At 42.5% G+C, this 24,855-nt stretch overlaps 1 protein-coding gene across 2 annotated transcripts in view; it reads left to right on the top strand.

Moving 5' to 3' along the window:
• FCHSD2 (FCH and double SH3 domains 2) overlaps positions 1 to 24,855 on the top strand; it is a 156,629-nt gene that overhangs the window by 57,214 nt on the left and 74,560 nt on the right. For both annotated transcript variants that reach the window (XM_026082655.1, XM_026082654.1), the window contains exons 3-4: positions 22,689 to 22,765; positions 23,332 to 23,476. In XM_026082655.1, the coding sequence (XP_025938440.1) occupies positions 22,689 to 22,765; positions 23,332 to 23,476 (222 nt within the window). The remainder of the gene's footprint in view (positions 1 to 22,688; positions 22,766 to 23,331; positions 23,477 to 24,855) is intronic.

Here is a 24,855-nt window from a genome sequence, read left to right as displayed (position 1 = left end):
CCGGCTGTCAAAGGCTTCCTCTCTCACAGAATTGCCTCCAGAGTGAAAGTTAGAGCTGGCATTGGTGGAGCCCGGAGCAACCAAAAAAGTGTCAGGAGCAAAGATCTACGAGAAGCACAGATGGAAAGAGCCAGATAGAGGAAAGAAAACAAAGGAGTTTTGGGCAGGGGGGTGGTGGAATTTTGTCTCTGGTGAAAGAAGAAGTGAATGGTGAAGAGCTGTGGAACGGCATAAAAAAGGAGATGATAGGAATGGCTGATCGAGTTTGGCGTTAGCGGGCTAAGATGAAGAAAYGGAGGTGGGTAACAAAGGAAGAGCTGCTGAGCGGAAAAAGTGTTAGAAGTTGAAGAAAAAAAAATAAAAATAAAAAAAGGTGACGAGGGGACTCTTAGGTGGGATGTTTGGATTGACCATGTCAGTGCTGAAAGCCAAGGAATAGTTGAGAACAAGCAGGCACAGAAAATAAATGGTCGCAAGAGGATTTGGAAGATCTGGAAAAGGCACAGAACCCAACAGGCAGCCTGATCCCGGAGGAGCTTCCTCCAAAAGAAAAGAGGGAGAGGAGATGTTAGAGTTAACAGAAGCGTAAAGCACTTGATAGCTTGGGAAAAAGGAAGAAGGTGAATGCTAGGGAGTGTCAAAAGAGCCACAAAATAATTACGGACGGGCAACAAACATGAGGTAAAGGCAGGTACGTATGATGAACGTATGAGTTACGGGTATTCACTCAACATCTGGCTTGTAGATTCTGTTGAATGAGGGAAAGTAGCAATAGTATCAGTTAGGTGAGGAGGAGTTTATTAACCCGTTTAAAGCAGCGGCAGAAACTGCTGGGAAGTTCTTCTGCATAGAAGATCAGCGTGGAGTTGTTCAAACGTCATCGTTTTAATGAAGAAATAGCAGCGACGAGAAGTCGAAACAAAGACGGGGGAGAGCAAAGCAGGTCCGCTTGGGAAAACTCAACACTTAGGAGCTGCGAAGGTGATGCAAAAAGAGGCATGAGAGTAAATGGCGTTATAAAACCCTAAGTCCTAAAAAGTTATATGCTTAAAAGGGAAAGAAAATCCATATATAGGAGGCAGCTCTTATCTTTACCATTTCAAATGACAGGGCTGGAACAGGGGCGAGACCTGTGCTGCTTCATTTGAAGTGGAAGAAGGATGGGTCTTTAAATGCCCAAATACTGACTATCTATAACACTGGTCCTACAAATTATTATATTCAACAAACTGGAGATTTGTTGTAAAATCCGATTGCCTCGTCTCTTTGGGGAACGAGGGAAGATTTTTATTTTCTCCCCCCCTTCTCGTTTGAGCAAGGTTAACCAGATGTTTGGTTCTTACTTTCCTCGCCTGATACCAGCATTGGAAACCTATTTCCTTAGGAGAATAAGAGCAAAGGATAAATGGGTTTAATAGAAAAAAAAATAAAGATCAGTCGCTCAAGCAAGTATTACAGCTTGTGGCTGTCCGGCTCGAATGAAACCGGTTACTGGAGTAAATTTTAACGGGAGGCAGCTGGCGCGACCCTATTACTTGCGGGGAATGGGAACCGCACCTCGGCCGAACGCGGTCTCCTCCGTCCCCGTTGGCGGGTGGAAAGGTTCGGGGGCCAAGCCGAACCGTCGGCCTGCGTAAAAGGTTACGCTAACGGGCCGGATTGCTGTTTGTTACGACTTTCGGCCCGTTAACGCGGCTTGGGATCCGTTTAATACCTGGTGCTTTGTGGGAGGAGAGGGGCGATCGGGCCCAAGGCTCAAAATCAAGAAGGTCGCTGCAGGCTGCTGCTTGGGTGCGTGGGACTGCTTTGCCTGCAGTCCGTCCCATGCCCTGCTGAATCCCGTAAAATACGGTCATCGCGGAAGCGGAACGATGGCTAAATTATTTGGGCAGAAGATATTTGGGAAGGGCAAAAAGCATTTTAGGTAAAAACGAACGGTTCGAGCGGTGGGTTTTGAAGCGTTGCGTTCGAAATACAAGGACCGTCCTAGCGCTGCTTAAAAATTAATTTTACCTGCCTTTAATTTGGGCCGCAGGATAAAGCGCTGTGTCTTAGGGAAGGCTGTTCGAATTAAAAAGAAATCATTGCAGGACTGAAGTAAAGCACATGCACTGTGTGCACCCGCTTCTGCCGTTTCACGTTTGTTTAATTGCTCAGTAATCAACAGGTGCAATTACCAAAAAAAAAAAGTATAAAATAGTATAGTATAGCCTCGCACAGAGTTGCGCTCACATCGACATGACGCATTAGGAAAGAAGGAGAGTTACCGTCTTTAAACGGCTTTTCGATAGAATCCGTGCAATAATCGCATTCGAAGAAAGCATTTCCTGGGCCCTGAACCCTATGTCTGACTCCTCGTAGCAGCGCTGCGGCATGGAAATCGCGTCCCGCTTCCCATCGTTTCGAGCATTTATCCGAGAGACCGGAGGGACCCGACTGGTGAGYGCGATGCGTTGCCGTCTCCTGTTCTCCTTCCCTCCCGTCTTTCTCTTGGTTTGTTTTCCACATGACTGGGAAACAATCGCTTCTTCCGCGTGGAGCCCTTCTCCCATTCCTGGGAAAATAGCAGGGAATAGGGAGCATTTGCATAATCGCCTTTAGTGCTATTGTGGGCGGGCTCGGGATGCCGGCACGGAGCCGCGGACCCGCCACCTGTCCAGAACAAATGAACTTAGCCTTTGTATAACGTTATCTGCTTTTCCCCACTGTTATTTCTGCGCAATGAATAACTTGATTAAAATATTATAAAACCCCGGCGTTCAGCCGATGTTTGCGGTGGGCTTAAATCCCCCCCCACCCCCCCGTTTTCGGAGGAGACGGGAGGAGAGAATTTCCTCTCTCTCCGTTAGCGCAACTCTATTTTCAGGCTCCCTCGGACATAGTTTTATAACTGCCTTTGTGAAATGATCCTCATGAATATTAATCGGGGGTGTGGGAATACCGCCGCCAAACCTCGAAATGATTTGCATTCGTCCCTGTATAAATGATAAATTAAGCGGTGTCTGACGTTTTCCAACGGGCCGTTTCACCTACGTCAAACAATTAATTCAGCAGTCGAGCTGTGAGCGAGGGAGGAAGAGGAGGGTGGTAACGGGTCCTGAGGACGCCACCCCGTCCGGTGCTTCCCCGCAAGAATTAATCTGCTTCTCCGTACGCGGGGTTGTTTTTTTTTTTTGACTTTTGAGCGTACGAACGTTGTCGCTGTTTATTGAGCTCTCGTATCCCCCGATGACTCGCGATTCAGACTTTAAGGGGGGGAAAAAACATGAAACGCAGTATTTCGCGTGGCTTTGACGCTTCTGGGGGCCAAGCTGTAGGAAGGAGCGAGCTCTGCCGTTGCTGTGTTTTATCGCGTGTGAACCTTTGCGACGGGAGGGTCTCGGTGTGTAAAGATTGAGTTTCAATTACTTCATCGTGACAGTACAGAACAAACTCCCCTAAACTTCTTTTATTTCTTGCTGTAAGAAGAAAGCAAACCTTGATGCTGAGATTTCCGTATTGGCATTTTGCTTTCACGCGGGTATCTCTTATTGTTCCATACTGAAAAACCCTTGGCCAAAATTTGGCCAAATGATCCTTAGTAAAGTAGGAGTAAAGAGAAGCATGTTTTTCCTTTCCCTGCCTTTTCTTTTCAGTCCCTTTCCAGAGCAGTTATAGGCTGTACAACATCGTCGTTTCAATTCCCTTTTTCAGCCCGTAGTCCATGCTCTTGCTTGCATTTATGATTATTTGGTGGAGGGGAGATTTCTCTTGATCTTCACCTGCTGCTGCAATTAAGCTCTTCAGACAGGATTTGCCTTTTACTACTTTTACTACTCTTTTTACTGCTGCCCTCTTGGTCCTGATAACACATTTACCGCATTCGAGTAGCCATGGAGCTACTCGAGTCTTCGATTTCCCCAATTTAAGTAACCGTCTGGTAACACTTCTCATGAATGTTGCATTTACGGGTGACTTCCATGTTGCTAATACCGGTTGTACAGGTATTAGATTTATGGCGGGCTTTGGTGCAGGAATTGCACGGAAAGACTGGCTGATCCGTTCCTCAAACAGCCGTCGATCAGTAAGGCGGGTTTAAAGAAAGCCAAGTGTGTCTTCCGGATTACGGGAGCCCTGAAATCGTTCGATCGCGTTTCGCTATAATGAAATTTAGTTTAGGATTAAAGCACAGGATGCTAGGCAGGAATACACATCGCAGGATTTGGTGGTTTCTACAAAAGTTCAAACTATCAAACACCTTTTTTCTTTCTTTGTTCTTTTTTTTTTAAAAAAAGACAGACACACAAAACCAAGAACGAATATTTAACTTCTGCAAGTTAGCAAGACAAGAAGCTTCAAGCCAAGACTTACTACTTCAACACTTAACATTTTCACGTGTCTTTTGATATTGTGTGTGGTTGATTCATTTAATTTATGTATTTTCTTAATATTATGAGCACTGTTGGTTAGAATTACCCAGTAGAAAAGGAGCTATTTTGTTTGAATTACAAACCATGCTGTAGTTTGCAAACCCTGAATCATTAAAGAAGCTTTCTGTGCCTGAATGCGTTCTTTAAAGACCTGTAGTGAGCTCTGCATGGAAAAACGGTGCTTGCTGATGAATTGGGTATGATTTTTTTTTACTAATCTTTCTCCATAACAACTGGGAATTCATTTCGCTTTTAATTCGCTCTTGAAACCTGAAATTGCAGCACTATTGGAAGTTGCTTTCGCTATTGCCCTCCGCCTGCAGCCCGGAAAGCTGCCCCGCTCTGAGGTTTCTGCTTTCCAGCCCTGCCTCCGAGCGCGGCTTGTCGAAGCAGGTCCCCGCTCACGCGTGACTTAACTCGAGGATTTGAACATCCCAACGCGCGGGGCGATTCGAGTCCTCTCTCCTTTACTTCTCGAGGAGGTTTTCCCGGCTTTCCCAGTTGTCAGCTCGCTGCCGGGCCTCGGAGATTGAGGATGCGGCGCGGGCGTGTTGGAGCGGACCCGCGGGAACGACGGTCGGTGCCAGCTATTCCAGCTGGAACCGCGTCTCGGCACGGGGGGGGGACAACAGGGGACACTGGGCTGTGCACGCCACCACGAAGCAATTAGACAAGCTACTTAATAATTTATAGCTCGCGGTCTTAAGAGGCGCAAGCGTTTTGCCTGAAGAGGGGGGTTTTGTCGAACCTTTCGGTTATTTCCGTGAAGCCTGCGTTTAGGTTGCAAGTGATTTTTTCTTTGAAGAACTGGGGAGACCGCAGAGCCCGATAACTTTGTCGTCTATTAATTCATTATATTAGCTTTATATTGCTATCTAGATACGCGCCCATCGCACCGAGCTGCAAGGCGTAAAAACCCGCGTGAAGCAGAAAATGAACATATGGGTTTTTCCTCTCGGTCGAAAATGTTCGTAATTTCAGCGTGTGACTTGTTAATACGGTGTTTATAGGAGCGACCGTTCTTAGAAATTACACTGACACCTTGGAGCACAAACACTTTTAGCAATTTAATATCATTTTGCAAAAAAAAAAAAAAAAAGATTTGCAGTCTGAGGTATGTTGGAGGGGGAAAAAAAAGGAAACCCCGTTTTCGGGTGAAGGGGAGCGAAGTGCCGTTAGACGGAGCTACCTGACGCTGTGCAAACAGAAGGAGAAATGCAGCCCGGGACCCCTCACGCGCAGTCCTGTCGGTAAACACTAGCTCCTTTTTTCATAAGTAACACCTTTTTCTTCTGCAGGCTTTTTCCGTTGCTGTAAATGTTACAAACTGAAAATGTTACGAGTAACTTCCAGTGATAGCATCTCAAAAGCTTTGTCTAGAGAAGAAATATTTATAAAACACGCTGCTGACGTTCCTGGATGTGGCTTTTCCTTTCGTTGAGAAGCCGTTTTGTCAAGGTTAAATAGCTCTGTTATAATAACGCTGAAATTACACCGGTCGTGGAGGTGTGAAGCTTTTGGTGGCCGTAYTGGATAGTGTCTCTCTGGCTCATTCAGGTGGTTGCAGGGATATTATTTCTCCGACATGCGGGAACTGTATTTTCTTTCATATCGCTTTGAATTCAATTCTCAGCAGCCGCCCGGTTTTCAGAATTGTTCATAGAGTCGATTCGCTTTTTTTCACTTTATTCTGTTTTCTCTCTTTGYGGTCAAACTCGTCTTCTCTTTCTGCCAGGACTTTCCGCCTTGGGGCTTGAGCCTTCGTTGCGCAGTGTCACCTACCTGGCAGGATCAGCGTCGCGTTTGCTTGTTCTTTTCAGAAAAACTTTTGACCTAACTTCTCTCTTTTTTTTTTTGGTCCTCCTCCCCTTTGCGCGTACTCTTTGGATAATACGATTTCTAATTTAAGGATTGGAATAGTTCCATTTTCGTCGCGTTGTTTTATCCCGAAGCTCCTGGCTTGGAAACACTAATAGGAGAAACACTTCCGTTGCCATGCTGGTAGTCGCAGAATGACTTTGCTAGGTGCAACGCTGCTRCTATTAATCATTGCGTATAGATACATAGCTTCAAAGCCGAGGCTGCGTAAGGCAATAGCGGAATTGGTGATGAAGTTATGGGGCCGTAACAAAGCCTCGGTCGCTCTGGCTTAGCCCGGGTGCAGGTGAGCCCCCCATCCCTGTTTTGACGGTTCTCGGAAGGGATTTAGTCTTGTAGCTGTCGCTGGTAAGAGCTCGCACGCGAACGGTTACTGCCGCTTACCTGATGCGTGGGAGCTGCTTAATCTTACGATGGTTTGGTCACGTTTGTGTCCTAGAAGTCTCCCGTGGTTTTAGCAGTGAAGACGTGGCAGCTGAAAGGATCCCACACCTTTGCAAACACGTCTGCATCAGGCACACCTTTGGGAAAGGTCCATTTGCTCTTTTTTTTTTTCCTAAGCGTGTTTGCACAAGGCTATTCCGATCGGAATATTGCTAATACTCCTGGAAGCTGCAGACTTTCTTTCTTTTTTTTTTTTAACCTTTTATCGTTTTAAAAGTAGTACCTACTAATCTTTGGAAAGTTGCCACTAGGCACAAAAAAGCGGTGTCATCGATACTAAATACGCGTCAAGGTTTTGCTTTGCGTCGGTAATAACCGAACAGCCCAAGACGTGAAATCCTGCAAGTTCCCTTAAYTGCTGTGCAACCTCAAACGAATTTAGGGTGCTGATGTGCCGAGATTAGTGCACTGGATTGACTAATGTTCTCTCACTCACTTCTGTGCTTGTATTAGCACAGAATTAGCTTGTATTAGGTTAGTCTTTGCATATAATCTTTGTCTTAGATTTGAGGAGCTGTTACGATGTTTGATTTGGGGGTTTTTTTTGGTCTATGTTTTTCCAGGCCCTAACATTAAAAATAAATAAATAAATAAATAAATAAAAAGGTGTGGGTGTATATATGTATATATTCTGAACCATATTTCAGTCCTAGCTATTTTTTTCCTGATTTGGAAGCAGGCTTACGAATTTGCCATATCTGTTTTTTTTGAAAATAGTGCTAGGAGAATGCCGCATACATCCGCGCAAGAAGAATTAGGCTCAGGACCCATTTAGAAAGCCCCCCCTAATGCCCCCCCAAAAACCAAACAACAAAACAACCTTAACAGATGACCGGAATTTCCTTTTGGACTTCTTTTTCCTACTCATCCCCTTTGGAACTTATCTAAAGCAAAGAGCTCCGAGGTGCTGGTTTTACGGTTTTAATTTTCAGTMTACGGAAGCTTAACGCAAAGCGCGCGAGGTCTGTTAAGGCTCTGACACAAGCTAAGAAAAACCAAGAAACTGCCCGGTTAAGAGGAAACAGGCCATATGCTGGCCAGCGCGGCGCTGCCAAAGCCGGCTGCTTCCCTATTGTGCCGGCGTGTGGGAGAGCAGATGGTACGCTTCCCCTTAACCGGGCATTTGCTTGCTTCGCTCCCTTGCTCCGTTTGTGGGATAAGGCAAAGTCTACGAATTTCACGTGCGAAATACATACGCGGGTGAAGGTATGTGTATATATAAATATATATATATATATATAAAAAAGTTACCGTGGGGGCACTTACAAGCTAAAAAAGTTCCCAATGCAACCGAATAAACTCRTGCTGGAAATATCTCAACGCAATTTTTCCTTCTCTTCGAGCTGTTTTTTGCCAGTTTATTTACTGCGTGGAGATTAGCGTTACGAGTTCTTTTTTTTTCTGAATTGTTCCTGTCAAAATTCTTCTTCTTAAATGAGCAGGAAGGAAATGCTTTTTTGCAGGAACGAAGTCAAGCTGAGCTGGACTTTTGGATTCTCTYGGCGGCTCTTGCAGGATTTAGCTGACCTCGTAACTTCGGAGGTGACCTTGTAACTTTGGAGARAAAAATGTTTTCAAATAGCCTGTTTTTCCCCTTAGCTCTGTATCCTGGGCTGCRGAGGGTTTTTTATTCTGGATATTTGAACGTGAACGCAATCTTTAACATCTCTACAGTAGTTCAACTGCCTGTTCTTCAGTCGTGGTGAAAATAGGGAAGATTTCATTATAAAAAAGCCTTGCTTTTTATAAACTTAAGRTGCAAGAAAAGGTAGTTGAAGGCCACTCAAGTCTTACTTAAAATTTTGCACRCTTTGAATATTTCTGTTCTACACCCTTACATCAGTTCTGTGCTGCTGTTTTATTCAAAAGCAACAAAACAAAAAACACAGGGCAAAACCCTGAAATACATGCTAGTACTTTCAAAACCAAGTTTAAGGGATGCGGCTGTCTTCTCAAAAGACTGTTGTATGAGTTAAATGAACTTTAGGAAATATGAAAGCAGACATTCTAGAAGAGAAAAATGTCGATGGACCACTAAATAATATTATTGTCAAACTATGTTATACTTCCATGTTCAGTTAATGCAGAGTCTTAATTAGGAAGGTGGGAAATTCTGTATGACCAGGGTCCTCGATCATCTTTAGACTTTTCATTTAATTATTTGCACTAGTGTTTGYGTGGTACATTCCCCCATGATCTTTTCACAGCAGCCTTTTTACAGCTTCATCAGTAACGTGGGCATCTCGTCTTTTTACTTCTTTACTGGAGGGGAAAAAAAAACCCCTTAGGAAGTAGGACATGATTTTCATGGATCTAAAGTGGATTTGCTGTAATTGCTTCTTCCAAAACCAAAATYGGTTCTATCCATCTGTCTGCCCCGGGAGAGCAAGGGACATTGCAAAATACAGGTTTGAACACACAGCCACTGCAGCACCTGAACGCTTGGTATCTTGGGCGTGTTGAGCTAGTGATATTATGTGTTATTGCTGTGAAACCTATGGCAACATCTTCCAGGTCTCTTCAGATTATAGACAACGGCTTCTCCCGGGGACAAAACAGCAAGTTGCAGGTCATCCGGCTGAATTAAATTCACCTATGGTTTCTCACCTTCATTCGGTTGAACATACACAAGTGTCTTTAGGGAAGGCAAAGGAAATAATTGCCCAGGGCAGCAGATAGCAGGGATTGCATGACAGTGCTGGCTAAGGGGCAACCCAAGCCCTTCTACCCATGCAGGGACCTCGGGCTTGCCGCTGCCGCYGCTCCAAGAAGAAGCATCAGGATGTGTGGAGCAGCAGCTGTCCTGTTCATCCCCAGCAGCATGAGAGGAGCAGCAAACTCCCTTTCCTGGGGTTGATTTTTATATTCATCCCTGAAGAGTAAAATTCAGTTCTGCATTCGCTGTTGGGAAACCTTGGGACCAACTGTGTATGAGCGTTGACAGTTGGAGGCATAATAATTTGGGGTTATTTGAGGTTGAAATGCTCCATTGTCATCTGACATTTCATGAAGTGCAACGTCAAGTATGTGATGGAGCAATTTAATGATAGTGGCCTAGGCATTAACTGGAGGCCACGGGTTAAAGATTCTTGAGAATGTCATTTTTCATCCCAGCTCAGCTGAAAGATCAAAGAAACTTCTGTTGGTGTCGAAAGGAGAAAAATTGCAAAAACTCGAGTTGTCCCAAGTAATCAGTGGTTTGTTGTTCTGGCGGACTCATAATAAAGATTGAAATTTGGAGTTATGGAAAGGAAACTATTTGCATTTTATTCTTCTTGGCAATATCTTCCAAACTCTCTTGCCTGTGGAAGAGATTTCAGAGTGAGGAGAYTGAGATTGTTCGTTCTTAAAAGGCCGATGAACCCAGTTATCATCTTAGGAACTTGCAGATCAGCTGTCACGAGCAGGCCAGTTGGARACTGCAGAAGTTTATTTGTTCTTGGCCGCATTTCTCTTGAAATACTTTTTTCTCAAGCTTTTTAATTTCTTCTCTATTTCTCTGCAGGGCAGAATCACATCTATTTTTATCTCCTTATATGAGTACAAATTCTTCAGCAAAAGTGCTTAGACAGAATTCCCAGTACCCGGATTTGTTTTTGAGGTTGTCCACCACAACACATCATCTCCGCTGACGCTACTGAGAAATAGTTCACCGGTCCCTCTTCGCAGGTCAATTTTCAAAATTTGCTAACGGGCAGAAGACAGAARAAAAATAGCTTTAGTATCTACTGGTCTGAAATGTTGAAAATAATTAGTGTAGTTAGGTATGACTTGACTCATACTTACCTCCTCTTCTGACTCGCTGATTAATTCAGGTGTTTTACTGATGCATCTAAGTGATTATGTCGGGAACGGGATTAAGGGTACCAAAACTTATCTGCACATGTAAGCATACGCACTTTTTTTCTTTCTCATTTCCAYGGAGCAATTCAGTTGAAACAGTTGCCCAGCCAAGGTGAATCATCTTCATTTGTTTAGAAGTTTGCAGATCGTTACCTCTCTGTCTTATACTCTTAACGTTTGCAAYGGACCTTTTAGTGTGTAGGTATTCATTAAAAACCAAAGTAAAACTATCAGACTACCCTTCAAATTTACTACCTGAACCAGCCTGTTGTAGTGTCAGGGTACAATTAATTCTTTTACTGGGCTGTGCGTAACAAGGGCTCGAGGATCAGTGGAAAAAGCCTGTCAGCCTGGAGATGATTGCCTTTGGACTACTGAATTAAATAGAGTTGGCCTTGTGCCTTGTAACATGACATTGAAGTTTATCATACAAAGTAGGTATTTAATATCTATATTTCATTATAACGTTGTGGCTTGCTTTATCAGGATAGTCCTTTCTAAAGATCACAGAATCACAGAATGGTTGAGGTTGGAAGGGACCTCAGGAGATCATCTAAGTCCAAGCCCCCTGCTCAAGCAGGGTCACCTAGAGCACCTTGCACAGCATCGCRTCCAGGCGGGTTTTGAATATCTCCAGAGAAGGAGACTCCACAACTTCTCTGGGCARCCTGTTCCAGTGCTCTGTCTCCCTCACAGTGAAGTTGTTTTTCCTTGTATTCAGATGGTCTAACACCAAGGAACCTGGAGTAGAAAAATATGGCAACTTTCCTAGGCAAAACTCTGCATTAATGCTCATCTGATGATCATCTATCTAATCTGATGATCGATGCTCATCTCGATCGGGAGGTATGTTGAGGTAATGTGGTGGAATGGTCATGAACGTAGATGAACCATTATCCTTGGACATATGTGTTTTTGGAGGTACTTAAGGGAAAGGTGCTTCGCTCCATTAGCCCAAAACTTTGTAGGTCAACAAATGTGTAGCTGTAGAAACCGGCTGCCTGGGCATAACCTTTTTTATTATCTTGTATGAAAGGGTGAAATATCGTTGAGGTAATTTAGCAGTGCTAAAAGTAGCCTTTCAGGGCTTAGTGTTTGAGAAAAATGCTCGAAAGAAAATTGATAAGAAATATAAGCCAAAAATCCCAAGTCTGAATAGTGGTTAAAATGATTTTGAGACTTAACTTTGTTTAAGCAAACTTTGCCACTGGAGAGTTACCAAATTCATTAAAGGTATGGCGTTGTGTTTTCGGACAGATTTTCCCCCTCCCCAAGCGTTTTACCCTGACAAATCTACACGTTTTAACTAGCATCGCTAACTGATTTATAAAATTCAAATAAAAAAGATTACAACATGGAACCTGCAATTAAGTAAAGATATAACAAGCCTCCAAGTTAATTACCAGATGCAAAATTAATGTTGATGCCGTAGTGACTGATAAATTTCTGAATACTAACACTTAGGTTGTTACAAACCTGATCAATGAATATATTTATATGTGAAGTGCAGCAAATTTAATACTTCCTCGCCAGCTGTTACAGGATGGAAAAAAAAATAAGGTTGCGCTACATAAAACATGGGGCTGTGTCAAGGCTTTGTAATCGTGTGAACCTTTAATTAAGAAGTTCCCACAGAATGGAAAATAGCAACCTGCTCAGTTGTGAAGACACCAGGCGATAAATAACATTAAGCAGCTCCAGCAATTGCTGGTAACCGCGCTTCAGAGAATAAAACAAATTCAAACCCAGTTCTTTACAACAGGGGATAAAGTGACTGTAAAACGTATTCCTCTGCGGATTAAGAATGGAAAGAAGGGATGTTTTGCGGTCTGTTTGTAGCAAGATGAGACCCAGACCCCTTTTAAGCAACGCTTGTGATAGACGAACATTTAGATTCAACAGTTATCAGCTCTCGTAATTTTGACAGAGTGGCCTGCCACAAACGGATCGCCGTTCCTTACCTTTGGAGATTCCAGTGCTTTTCCAAAATATTTGTATTTCCCAGGCAGAATATTCAGAAATTGAATTCTCACGAGTGGCATCATTTTAAAACACACACACACACGTATGGTTTATTTTTAAGCATAAGTGCAAAGCCAAACAGTGATGGCGAGAGGACCGTGATTTTAGAAACCCGGATTTGGTAGAGTCCCGGATACAATTTTCCAAAGCAATTCGTCTCTGAAACAAGAGAGAAGGGTAGTAACAAATCTTTATTCTAATACAAACTTTCCTACGCGCTGTCTTTTCAGCTCGAACTCTTCTAATAGTGCACTGCTTTCAAACTAGTTAAAAGTAACCTTAACTTTAATATATTTGTTYCCTTTATACAGCACTTGTGCGTGGAATATTTTAATAAGGTCATTTACCTTAAACCAGACAATTTGAGTTAGGGTGAGAGTCGGCAAGTCCCTATTCTTGCGTTCCAACTAGTAAATAGCTAACTCCACTTTATTTATTCGGATGAACTCTTTAATTGCTTGCAAACGTCACCTTTTCCCAAAGCACCTCGGAGGCAGTTGTGCTGCGGGGTATCGCAGCGCAGTCGCGTTCGCTCGTGGGTTAACTGATCCGTACGGAGCGGTGCTTGCCTTGGGGGCAAACAGCAGTTTTAGCAGGAACTTGGTATATATTGGCAGATACGGCTTTATTTGTACACATTACAATTATTCACTCATTTTACAGAAAAAGCAAGAAGCTTTCAGATCCACGAAATGAGGCGTACGGCTTTAGAAGCCGGTCGGATGGCTGAGATGCTGCTGTTACTATTGATTGAAGCCAGCGAATGTTTATAAATTAAACATTTATATTATCACCATCTCTGTCTCCTGTCCTGAGTCTCATAAACTATGATTCCTAATTATATTCTCTTTCTGTATTTATCTATTTTCTTTAAATTCTTAACCTTAGCTCATAATTTTGCATTTCATTAATAGTCTCAAACAGTGACTGCAGGGTTTTTTAGAATATTTTAATCTTTCTGCGATACTCCATTTGCAGGCTTTTAAAGCCAGGTTTGATGTGAATTTTCCATTTACTTAATTCTTTCCTGACACACTGCTTCATCACATGGCAGTTCGGCTGCGTGTGTTTTATAACCTGGTGATTAAGAAATAGAAGTAAAACTCGACTGTGGAATTTTCCGTAACTGCACTTCCTCAGTTAGTTATTACTCTCGATGTCGTACGTGTTTTCAAATGGTTTTCTTAAAAATCCTCTCTGTTGCAGTCTCTGCAAATGTTGGTAATGAGTCTGTTTTTATCGTTTAATCTGTCTTTGGGGATGAATAGTCTAGCGTGTAGTTTTACCATCGTATTTTCATGATTTTCCTGCCTGCACTTTCCCATTTCCACTTCCCTTTCACATCTTCCTACAATTTAATCTTAATCATGTAGGAAAACAGATACATTCAGTAATGTTATATTCCACCATAGCTTTTTGGTTATGTTGTTAGTATCCCCTCCCCTGTCCCCCTGTATTTTTATTATTCTGCGGTTCTTTTATTTTGCTTGATTTTCTTTGCACTTGCGTGAGTTGAACTTGCTTTCATCTCCCAGAAAACAGCTGCAGATTTGACTTAACCATTAAGTCACTCAAAAAAACCCCAAACAACCCACATTTTGAACTCTTTTGCACTCATAGACTGTGTTTATCCTGTTTTCAACCGCTTCTCCGCAGTAAGAAAGTTAGCAGTGTTTTGAAAGTGAAAGTTTTGATTTTTAGGCTCCTTTACAAACCAAATATTACGAGGGTTATTTGGCAACATTGGTTGACCAGCCTCCTCCAAGAAGGGTTGGGTTAGATTATAAATACCTTTTTTTGTTTTGGAAGAAAGCATTTCCTTTTTTTAGAAGGGAAAAATAACAAGCAATGTTGACCCTGACGGATTTAAATTTTTCAGAGGAGGAAAGCTGTGTGAATGGGATATCGTATCAGGCAGCGTACCAAGCTATATCAACCTTTTTGCTACTTTCTTTAACAAATGACTTGTCGGAAACTGATTCTAGGGTCAGCATTAAACCTTCCTGCAGTGCAGCTCTTCACTGATACGGTTCAGTACTGCTATCATTCTTTTAAGGAAAAGAGTCTAAGGTTTGTTTTTCCCTTCAAATTCTTCCATCAGACAAGCTAACTAGTTAATGTAGATTTTTTTTTTTGTTCTCCTGCCTTAGTTCAGTCCCTTCCTACAAGATCGCATCCCAATTTTTCTGTTTTGAAGAGGAGTGACCACCACATTATTATCTGAACAAAATTACTGTAGAAGATGAAGTTGCTGCTGTACTTCATCAGCCACCCGAGATGTGAATTACTGGAAATTTGGAATTTAAAAATACACTAAATCCCCTCATGCATCGAAAAAAACAGGAAGCGCCAGGTTATGGTCCCTCGATAATCCCTCAGCAAAGCAGAACTTTTAGAGATGAGTATGGGGAAAGTGAGAATTTAAGAGGCTGTTGCTTTTTTGGGTCATAATTGATGCTTTGCTCTCTACCGCAGCACTAGATCATGATTCTCATCCTTCTTTCTCTCCAGCAATGTGAAGCTCCCTCTTAGGAGGAGGGGATCAGCGTTTGGAGAGTCTGTAGAGTCCATTTTGCACGTGTTGTGAGTGATATTTCTCAACTGTTGCAACAGAAGGTTGTGCAGAAAAGTAAAATATCTCTAATCGTTTAACCCCCTCATCAAGCATCTTAAGCAGCACCTCTTAATGCTTTTGGTTTGTATCCCAGAAACTGGCCAAAAATGATGATGAGGACGTGGTACGGATTTCTCCCATTTCTCCCTTTCCTAAGGAGCAGGGGCGGCAGTCAAAAGGACTTGCTGCTTTGGAGCCACAGCACGGTTCGTATGAAAAACTGGGCATGCAGAAGTCCGTCGTGGCCAACGGTGAGCAACAGTGCTGGTGGCACTTCTCTACTGTCACCTGAGCACGTTCCTCTCCAAACACTGATTTAGAAGGGTGTTTGGGGAAGAAACTTCATGTCTGTGGTTAGTGAATTTTGCTGCTGGAGCTTCTTACCTCTGGGGCGCAGGTTCTGACGTGGGGAGATAAAATATCGTGTATCTAGAGATGTGAGGTTCTGACGTGCTTTCTATCGCAGCAAGGCACCCAAAATTGTCCGACACAGGAAAGCACGTTCATCTAATAAAACCCATCGATCGTTCTCTACGCTGAATGTTCGTTCAGAATCTTTGTCCTTCTGTCCAGATGCACTACACTCAAGGTTCAATACTGCTAAAATTGCCTAAAGTTATTGCCTGAAGTTGTAAAACGAACATGGCCAATGGCCTTATTGTCTAGTGCAGTACAGTGGAAGGAAGATCTACCGTATAAAAAACTCTGTAAAGCAGTGGTATGCTGTTCAATAGCACTGTACAGGACTTTGTTTTATCTGCTAGGAATGGAGATTTGCTCAAGGAAGCTCAGTCTTTTGACCAAGAGGCTGTTTCACTATCTTCAACTATGCAGAAAAGTACTGTGGTTTGGGTTGCGGAGCTAAAAATTGCTATGTCTATATGTCCTACATGAGGAAGGTCCCCAAACTTGCATCTGGCTCTCAATACCAAAGAGGTTGGTCAACCCTATGGTGCACAGGCAGTATAAACAGAAGAGGAACCATCACACAAAAAAACATATCATGTGTTATCCATGTTATTCACTGGACCGTGCAACAAGAAAGTTTTGCGTCAACCTAGACAGCTTTCAGGAGTAACGTAGCAGGCCTGCAAAATAATCTGAAACGTTTCTGAATGGAAACGCATCTCTAGTCCAGTGATTTAAAATATATAATTTAGAAAGGAAAAAGAATTTATACAAATGGATGCTAAAACTAGTCATTTTAACTGGTTTTATTCTCGTTTGCAACTTGCTCGGCGTTGAAGGCGGTTCAGCTACGTGTACTGTGTCACATCGTGCAGAGGACAGTAGTTCTGATTGACCAAAATCCTGGGGTTTAAGGAGGCTCCCTTGGTAGGCAACAGGAAGATTGCGTTAGATTTTTTTCCCTGCCTCTTTTACTCATGATTAGAAACATAAACGTTGGTATTCCTTTTCTGTTGCTTATACAGCTTCTGTGCAGAGAAAACTTTGGGCTCAAATGGAAACTTTGCATTTGGGCTGAGCCGTGTTGGAGAAGCTGTGTTGAAATTACTGCCGTGCAGCATCATAGCGTCAGGAGGGTTTTTTGCTTTTTGTTTTTGTTTTTTTCCCATGAATTCAGAAACTAAAGACAGGACAATTTGGAGAGGAAGCAAACAGTTTAAAGCCTGGTAAAGTATAGACTCCCGAGTTAAGGGTGAGATTTGAAAGACTGAGAGAGGGCAAACGTAGCTGCTGCCCTTTTAAAAGGAGTGCTGAGGGCGGAAGAGTTAAGAAATTACATCTCACTGGGGTTCGTTAAAATTCCTAGAAAAGCAACAAATAGAAGTGTTAAGAAAAACAGCTTAACACTGGTTTGGCATAATTTTTTTTTTTCTTTTTTGCTGTTGCAGGTGACAGGTCTGTAAATAGAGAAGGTGCTACATGACTTTAGGAGAGTTATTGACGCTTTCGTGTGGTGCTCTAAAATGCATGCTAGGGAARCGTGGTCTGGATGCTACCAACGGGGGATGGAAAACGTTTGGAAAATCAYGCTAAAAGAGGAGATATCAACCAGTTCTTTGTTAAAATGAATGAGGTTTCGTAGGGCTTGTCCTTAATCCGGTAGTAGTCAGTGTTATCATTAAGAAACTGGAGGACGGAGCAGGATATATGCTTTATAAATTTATAGATGATAGTGACTCGGGAAGGGCAGCAAGCGAGTCTGCAAGTGGTACTGAAGTTCAAAATCGGCTCGCAAAAATCYGACTACTGTCTTTCAGGCTTTGGCCTCTACATTTTGAGGAAGATTTGGACCGATTGGAGAGAGACCCAGAGGAGAGCAGGGAAAATCACCCAGGGCAAAGAAAATATGTAGGTTACAAATTAAGCCTGAAAACCGTAGGGGTGAATGAGTAGGGAGATTTTAGTCTAGAGCAGCAGGAAATCTTGAAACACTAGAAAGAGTGTTGCAAAGAGAAAGGGGATAAATTATATATATATATATATATATATTATATATATATATATTTTTTTGCTTTATTCACTGTGCAATATGCTGCAGTCAAATTGCAGTAAGAGAGATGAGATTAGGCACATGAGAGTAAAGATCGTCAGGCGTCGCAATAGATTACACAACCTTTCCTGGAAGGTCGTYGTCGGTGGAGGTTTTTAAGAGTAGATTGTCCTTCCTTGAAGGTGGGAGTAAGGAACATAGCTGTGTTTTTGCCTTTCCTTTCTGTAAAGGCTCACAGAAGCAAGATTATTAAGAGATGCAGCTTCACCTTGGTTGATTAGCCTTTCGTAATATTTGTAAGCAAGAGTTTTATAATTTTTGCACGAGACGGATGGAAACTGCTTTATCAACTGTTGAACTGTGGTTTTGGGTCATGCAGATAAACAGGCTGGATGTGCACCTTTTAGGAAGAACTGGTACGCGCCTTTGAAGTCCATCTGCTGCCCGTTACGTGCTTTGTTTTCAGTTTTATTTGTGCTGCCGGTAGAGCCTTAGTTGTGGTCTTGTTGCCTGAGGCCCTGTGTAAACTCCGAGCGAAATAATTGTGTCTGTCGGTGGTTTCGTCTTCAGCTTGTCGTGTAAATTGGCCCCAGTCGCATCCTGTGTTGGAATCCCCGAATCGCGTCCGTTCTGCACCGGGTTCCTTCTCCTTCAAGCATTGAAGGGTTTATTGAACGTAGCTCTAGGAAACAGAAGGCCGCTTTATTAAATAATCTCTGCGAACAGCTTAATATCTTGCTTGAAATTCAATCTTGAGGCTTTGTGAGCTAAATCGCTCTCCTGTGTTCAGGAGCTGAAGTACTCGTCGTGCCATGCAGGCCACGTTGCAGTCAGGTTCTCCCCCTCGCACGTTCGAATGCGCGTCCAAATGTTTTGAAGAGCTTGTCAACAGAGTAAAATACATTTAAAAGTACGATTCAAACTCGTAAGAACCATACATATAATTAATAAAACTGTCTACAAAACTTTTGGTGATAAGTATCTCACTGTTTTAGTAGGTGAGAATCTTTGAGCTTGTAAAATTGGTGTCAAATCATACTAGTTTAAGAAAAGAATCTGTGAGCATCAGGAAAGGTGCCTTAACACAAGCATCCAGATGCCTTGATGGTGCTGGACCTAATTTTTGGAACGTGTGCAGTAGGGACGTGTTTCAAAATGTCAAAATCTCATGTGGCTCAGGGGTGTGTTTCTTTTTTGGAGGATTCTTTGTATGTGGCCGTTTCTCTTCCTTCTCAGCCAGTCTCACTCTCATGGAAATAAAAATGGAATTTTTAGAATCATCTGACATTAGTCAAACCGCAACTTTTCCAATGTTAGAAAATGACTTAATGAGATTCTCCATTTTAATTTTTAAGAGCCAACAGGAACAAAATACTGTTTTCCATCTTGCGTGCAACTCTAGATAATGTTTGTGTTAAATTCCTGTCAAGCAAATGGTCTGATATTACTGAACAATTATTTTTATTTAAAAAAAAGAGCTCAACTCCTCTCCAAACTCCTCTCATGCATAAGCAATGGATGGGTGTGTTGCTGCTCTTAGAGTTTTTAGTTGAAGGTGTTGAATAGCACAACCATCTTGCAAACTGCTGTGAAGTCAGTGGAGTTGGGAGTAATCTTCCTGCTTCCAGAGAAGAAGTCAAGGGAAGAAAGAGATGTACAAAAGTCTCCCTCTTGGAATAYTGGACTACAAGAAGAGTAGTTAGTAAAGAAAATAGTGCCAGAAAGCCACTGGTGCTGCAGTTACTGCCCRGGCAGTGATCTTGAGGACCAGTCAAGCAAATCACCACGCTTACCTSGGTGGGGGAAAAACATTATTTTCTTTCGCTTGTCAGTGGTCAGTGCTTGGAACAGTTGCTCTACCAAGCTAGAAGAAAAGGCGTATTAACATCACGTAGTAGCTCATGGATATTAAACGTGCAGAGCATCAGCTTCCGAAGTTGGGCTTGGCTTCGGGTAAGACTTTTGCTCTTTTCTCTTGCTTGGCTTCTCCTTCTCATCCTCACCCTTTCCGTCACTGGCCGTTTCGGTAATGTGGGTCCCACCAACGGTGAAGGAAACGTGGCAAAAGGCAGCTTTTCAAGCACGGGCTTGTTAGGGCATCTGCTGCCCACGTGTCCTCCATGTCTGCCAGGCCTCTGATTTAACGTGTGGCCTGAGGCCCTGCGAGCTGTCTGGACTTTTCCTCTTGTCCGTTTCCGCTTTCCCACTCGGAGGCATTATTTGCTCTGTTGTCTTACATGCCGGAGTTGCTTGCATCACTGGATGTTAGAGATTGCTCGGAGGACAGTATTCCTCTCTCCTCCTCCTCCTTTCAAGAACTTCGTTCTTCAAACATTAATAGCAGGAGGTAGATTTATTTGTAAGATAAATAAATTCCGAAAAATGATGCAAGACACTGAAAGCTGCTTCTGAGTGAGGTGAGGTCCTAATAYTGAAAAAGTACACTCGATTTGTCCTGTTGATGGGTACGTTCCAAAACTCAGTGTTACATGAGATAGCATCTACCATGCTTTCTGCCACCGATGGTAGGTGTTAGGAGGCCCAGATGTCATCGGCATCTTTCAAGTCTTGCAAATAAAGATGTTGAGAATGCTTTGAAAGTCCTTGTTAATGTATGTCGTCTTTGAAGCCACGTACTTTTCCATCAATAATCTTTTAATTTGGGACAGCTTTCTCTTTCCTTCTCTGTCAGTAAGCATTTATTTTCTATTAGCAGGAGAGCAAATATTCCCAAAGTATTTCCTTTTTTCCTCCCCCAATATCTGTCGCAACCAGCCTTATTATGTTGGAGGTATCTGRAACGACTGTAGAAGAGATCAGTAAATAGATCCTAGTTAGTTTTGCAAACAGCCGAAATACCCATAAAAGTGCGATATTAACACGTTGTAGCATGGCAATATCATGTGCATTTTGCTGGAGGGGCAAAGACACAGCGGAAGGATGTTTCTTCTTAAGAGAAGTCAAAGCTGATGTTGAACGACAGCCAGTTCGTTCACACAGTTTTACGTTTGCCCCTTCTAAATCCTATTTAATGTATTATTAATGCACGCAAGAGTCACCCTGCGCATTTCTTTCCACCAACGGTGAGCAGARGTTACAAGGGCTTGCAGGGAATTTCAAACATCCTTAGCTTGTCATACCAATTGCTGATGAAAAATAGTGTATTTTAAAATGAATCGATGCATTCAGTTGTTATTACCATTCAAAATAATTAACCAAACTTTTATCCCGATTTAATGATATACTACCTTAGGTGGGAACTATAAAATTAAGAGGGAAAAAAAAGTCCTTGGTTGGCAGCCCTCAGCGAGCAGACAATTTTCATAGATTTGGTCAGCAGTGGTTTTGCGTATTTATACTAAAAAATAAATCGGTATTTTCAGATGGCAGAATTTTTTGAAAAAAGGACTTTGCCGTTGCACGATGCACGTAGATGCTGAGCGCGGTGGTACCCAGCGCTCGTGAGACTTGCGATGAGCGGGGTTGCCGATATCCCAGCATTTCAGCATTGCTTCTCCCGAGCAGAATATTAAGTAGCGACTCTAAGCTTAACTGTTCAAAGCTCACCAAAATCGAGAGGGGGAAAAGAGTTTTTTACGGATTTCCCCCAGCTTTGGGGATTTACATAGTAACTTTTTAATAGTGTCTTTACTAAGGGAAGCTGCACCCAATTCTAGATAGTTATTTTTGCAGAGCTTTTAAATTACGGGAAACATGCTGTGAAATACTACTGAAATCCAGAGAGCGTTCGGAAAGGGCTTCTGTCACTGCCTCCTTAAAAACTTGCCCTGGCCTTTAAATATCGTCGTTTCGAGCCGTTTCCGCTGCGGAGGATGTGACGGACGCGTGCGCGCTCCTGGGCCGCCCGCGCGGCCGAAGGTTAAGCAAGCAGTTGATTTCCCAGCTCGGGGCGCACAGTGGTGTCCTTTGTCTGGGCAGAGCCCAAACCCCAAAGTGTCATTGAGCAAAGAACAAGAAGGACGTTATACACACAAAAAAAAAAAAGAAAAAAAGAAAAAAAATTACATGCCGCCTAAAGTTTAAGAATGCAAATCTACCGTACGGGTCTAATTAAAACCAGCAGTTTTCTGCCGAATGCATATAGTGATTTTTTTGTCGTTGTCGGTTTAACAGCTCAGATGGAAAAAATACTAAATGCTCAAACATCTCAGAGGACAGCTGGACCCTCTATTCGGCGTTGCACTGTTTTCTGTGGCCCGGTTGTTCAGCTTGGAAATAAGCRGCCAAGCACGTAGTTTTACGGTCAATTCGATCACATCAGCAGTAACGTTTCTGAGCGCAAAATTGGCCTTTTATACCCCTGTCGTAACTTTATGCACCTTTAACTTGGGCACAGCTTGTCCGCGATGGCTAAGGAACTTTTTGCATCGTGATTTTTCCTTTTTTGAACGTTAATTCAGCACCTTGGGGCGCGTCTCCTGGAGGAAATCGGATGCAGAAGTACATGTGAAGGCGTCCGGCTGCGTTTTTGCAGGGACCTCCGGCGTTTTTCTCTAGGGAGAACGTCGGGGCCCCCATCTTCTGACGGCTCGCTGCTTTCGTTGCGTTCGGTTAAAATAACGATTTTGGTTACGTGGTAGCTGTGGCCAACCAGATTTAGACCTTTCGCTTTAGGTTTTCCTGGCTCTGTTTCTGCCGCGTGCCACGTAAGAACATCCTCGGTATTTTCGGTTTCGCTGGGATTATTCGTATGGAGAAACCCGTTCGGTGCTGGGGTGTGCGTTTGTGGGCTTCATCCAGAGTGATGGATAAAATAATAAATATAGAATAATAAATATAATAATATTAACACAAAGCTGGTTAAGGTGACTCCACAAAAACTTAAGTAAAACAAAAATATAAAAAGGAGTGGAAATAGCAGTCCTCTATTACAGTAGTTCCTTAAAACTGTATTTGATTACTTCTTTACATGTCGGATTATCCTTTGTCTGATCTAATAGCAGAAATGCTTTTTTAGGTACCTCTTGTTTTTAACTTCTTTTCCTCTTTCTTTTAACAGAGCATTCAGAAGCTGGCTAGTCAATACTTAAAGAAGGACTGGCTTGGAATAAAAGCTGATGAGCGAAGTGATTATAGGTAATTTAACAGTTGGATATCTTGGGATAGCTGTCCTTATATTTTCAGTTTGTGTGATTTTTCTCCTCGGCAATGAAACAGCTCTCTTCTGTAGTTAAAATGATTTTTTTTCCCCTTTGTTGCAGGAGTGTTGTCAGTTAAAACTGAAGCTTCGTTTCCCTCTAGATTTTTGAGACAGGCTTAAGTAGATGTCTTATTACTTGAGTGATTTAGGAAGATAGGAAACACAAAATGGCAAAACAGGAAAAAAGCTTAATGGTGCGTCCTCTTTGGGTATTAATATTTGGGGAGTTGGTACATGAAGAGATATTTGCTTAAATAGCTTTAAGGTTAGAGTAATAACCCGCAAATTGAGTCACGAAACAGGGAGAGGAGGGGAAAGCTTTTAGTTTTCGTAGAACTTCAAGATTTTGTGAAAGTGCAAATATTTGCTTAGATTGGCATAAGCAATTCTGGGATTTCATTTTATTTCTTAAGAGCAATCTTTTGCTAAAACAGCACACGTTTCTGATAGTAATGCATGGCCTTTCTTTCTTTCTTCCCACAACCTTTCTTCCTTTATTCAGGAGCATGTACTCAGTTTGGAAATCACTTTTGGAAGGCACAATGCAAGTGGCCCAATCTCGGCTCAATATCTGCGAGAATTATAAAAACTTAATTTCTGAACCAGCCAGGACCGTAAGGTGCTTTAAGGAACAGCAGTTGAAAAAGGTATTTGTGGTTTTTGTTCGTTTGCTTGGTGGTTTTTTTTTTTAGCCTTTTCTAGCCTTTATTTAGAAAAATGATTGTTAGAAATATTATAGTATGGCACTTGTGAAGTAGGTATATACTTTTTGGTCTCTCCATGTGCACGTTGCTATAGAATTAAACAGCTGGCTTGCTGAAAAGGGGTAAAATTCTGAGCTACGTCACCTGGAAGTGAAATTGCATTGAGCTGAATTTTTTAAAAATGTGATACCAAGCTGGTCAAAACGCTATCGGCGAATCTAACGTGGTGCYGCGGCGATTAGATTGAATTGGTTCTGCAGTGCCAACTGCGAGTAGGTTTTGTTTGAATAGGCTCTGGTTTTTAAGAAGAAGCCCACCTTAAACCTGAAGGACTCGTGCCATCTTCAAGACGTGCAAGGCAAGTTCTTCGGTGACCTCCTGCAAAGGCACCGTGGGTGAGTGTTCCAAAAGCTGCTAGAACTGACTCATCCARACTTGGATTAATCCAAACAAAGAAAACGTCGCGGTTCGAGGAAAAAAGTGCACTTGACTTTCATCAAAATATAATTGCTTATTACATTTTAAAATAGTCTTAAATAGCCTCTACCGTTCCCCTTAATACAGAAAGTGGTTGAAATAAAACGTGACGTTCCACCTGTTTCTAGCAAGCGGTAAGGCTCTTTCTGAACATGCGGTGGTGTCTGCTTGCGTAAAGTGAAGTGCTTTCCGTATTTTAATGATCTTGCGTCCTGTGGCTTTCACCGGAGCGAGGAGAACGCCGCCTGCGTTCAGGAATGGGCGCAGCTTCCCGAAAATCACTACCGCATGCAAACGTTTTCAGCACTTTCCAAGAAYGATCTTCTGAAATACTCACCGTGGGGCTTGCGCGAGACGCAGCTAGGCTAGAGAGAAAGCAAGGAGAACAAGAGAGGTGCTGGTGGGACCCGCTTTGTAAGCACCCCGGACTGTCGATAGTCGTAAATGTTCCTTCTGGATGTTACTATTAAGCRTTTGTTAGGATCGCCTGTATTGCATTTAATTCGAGGCAGGCTGAATATTCCGTTCAAGGTAAACGACAAAAGAAAGGACCGTTTCAGTTTAGTTTGCTAAAACGCGACGACCTCTTGCCCTAAAGTACCTCAGTTGGTGTTCTCGACCAGTGTTTTGCACTTTTGAATTAGCAGAACAAATTATTGCAGTTATCAGTGCAGTACTTCTGGTGTGGAAYATTCTAAGAGCCCATGTTTTTTCTACAGCTTGGAATAAATACCCACTTGATAGCATTAATTTTCCTCTGCAACCAAATTTAAGTTTTTATGCAGTGCAAACTGTCACCCATTCCTTCGGATTTCCAAACAGATAAATAATTATGATGACCCCCA

The sequence above is a fragment of the Apteryx rowi genome, unplaced genomic scaffold, assembly GCF_003343035.1.
Source record: "Apteryx rowi isolate R43461 unplaced genomic scaffold, aptRow1 scaffold_587, whole genome shotgun sequence".
Classification (NCBI taxonomy): domain Eukaryota; kingdom Metazoa; phylum Chordata; class Aves; order Apterygiformes; family Apterygidae; genus Apteryx; species Apteryx rowi.
This window is presented reverse-complemented; position numbering and strand designations above follow the sequence as displayed.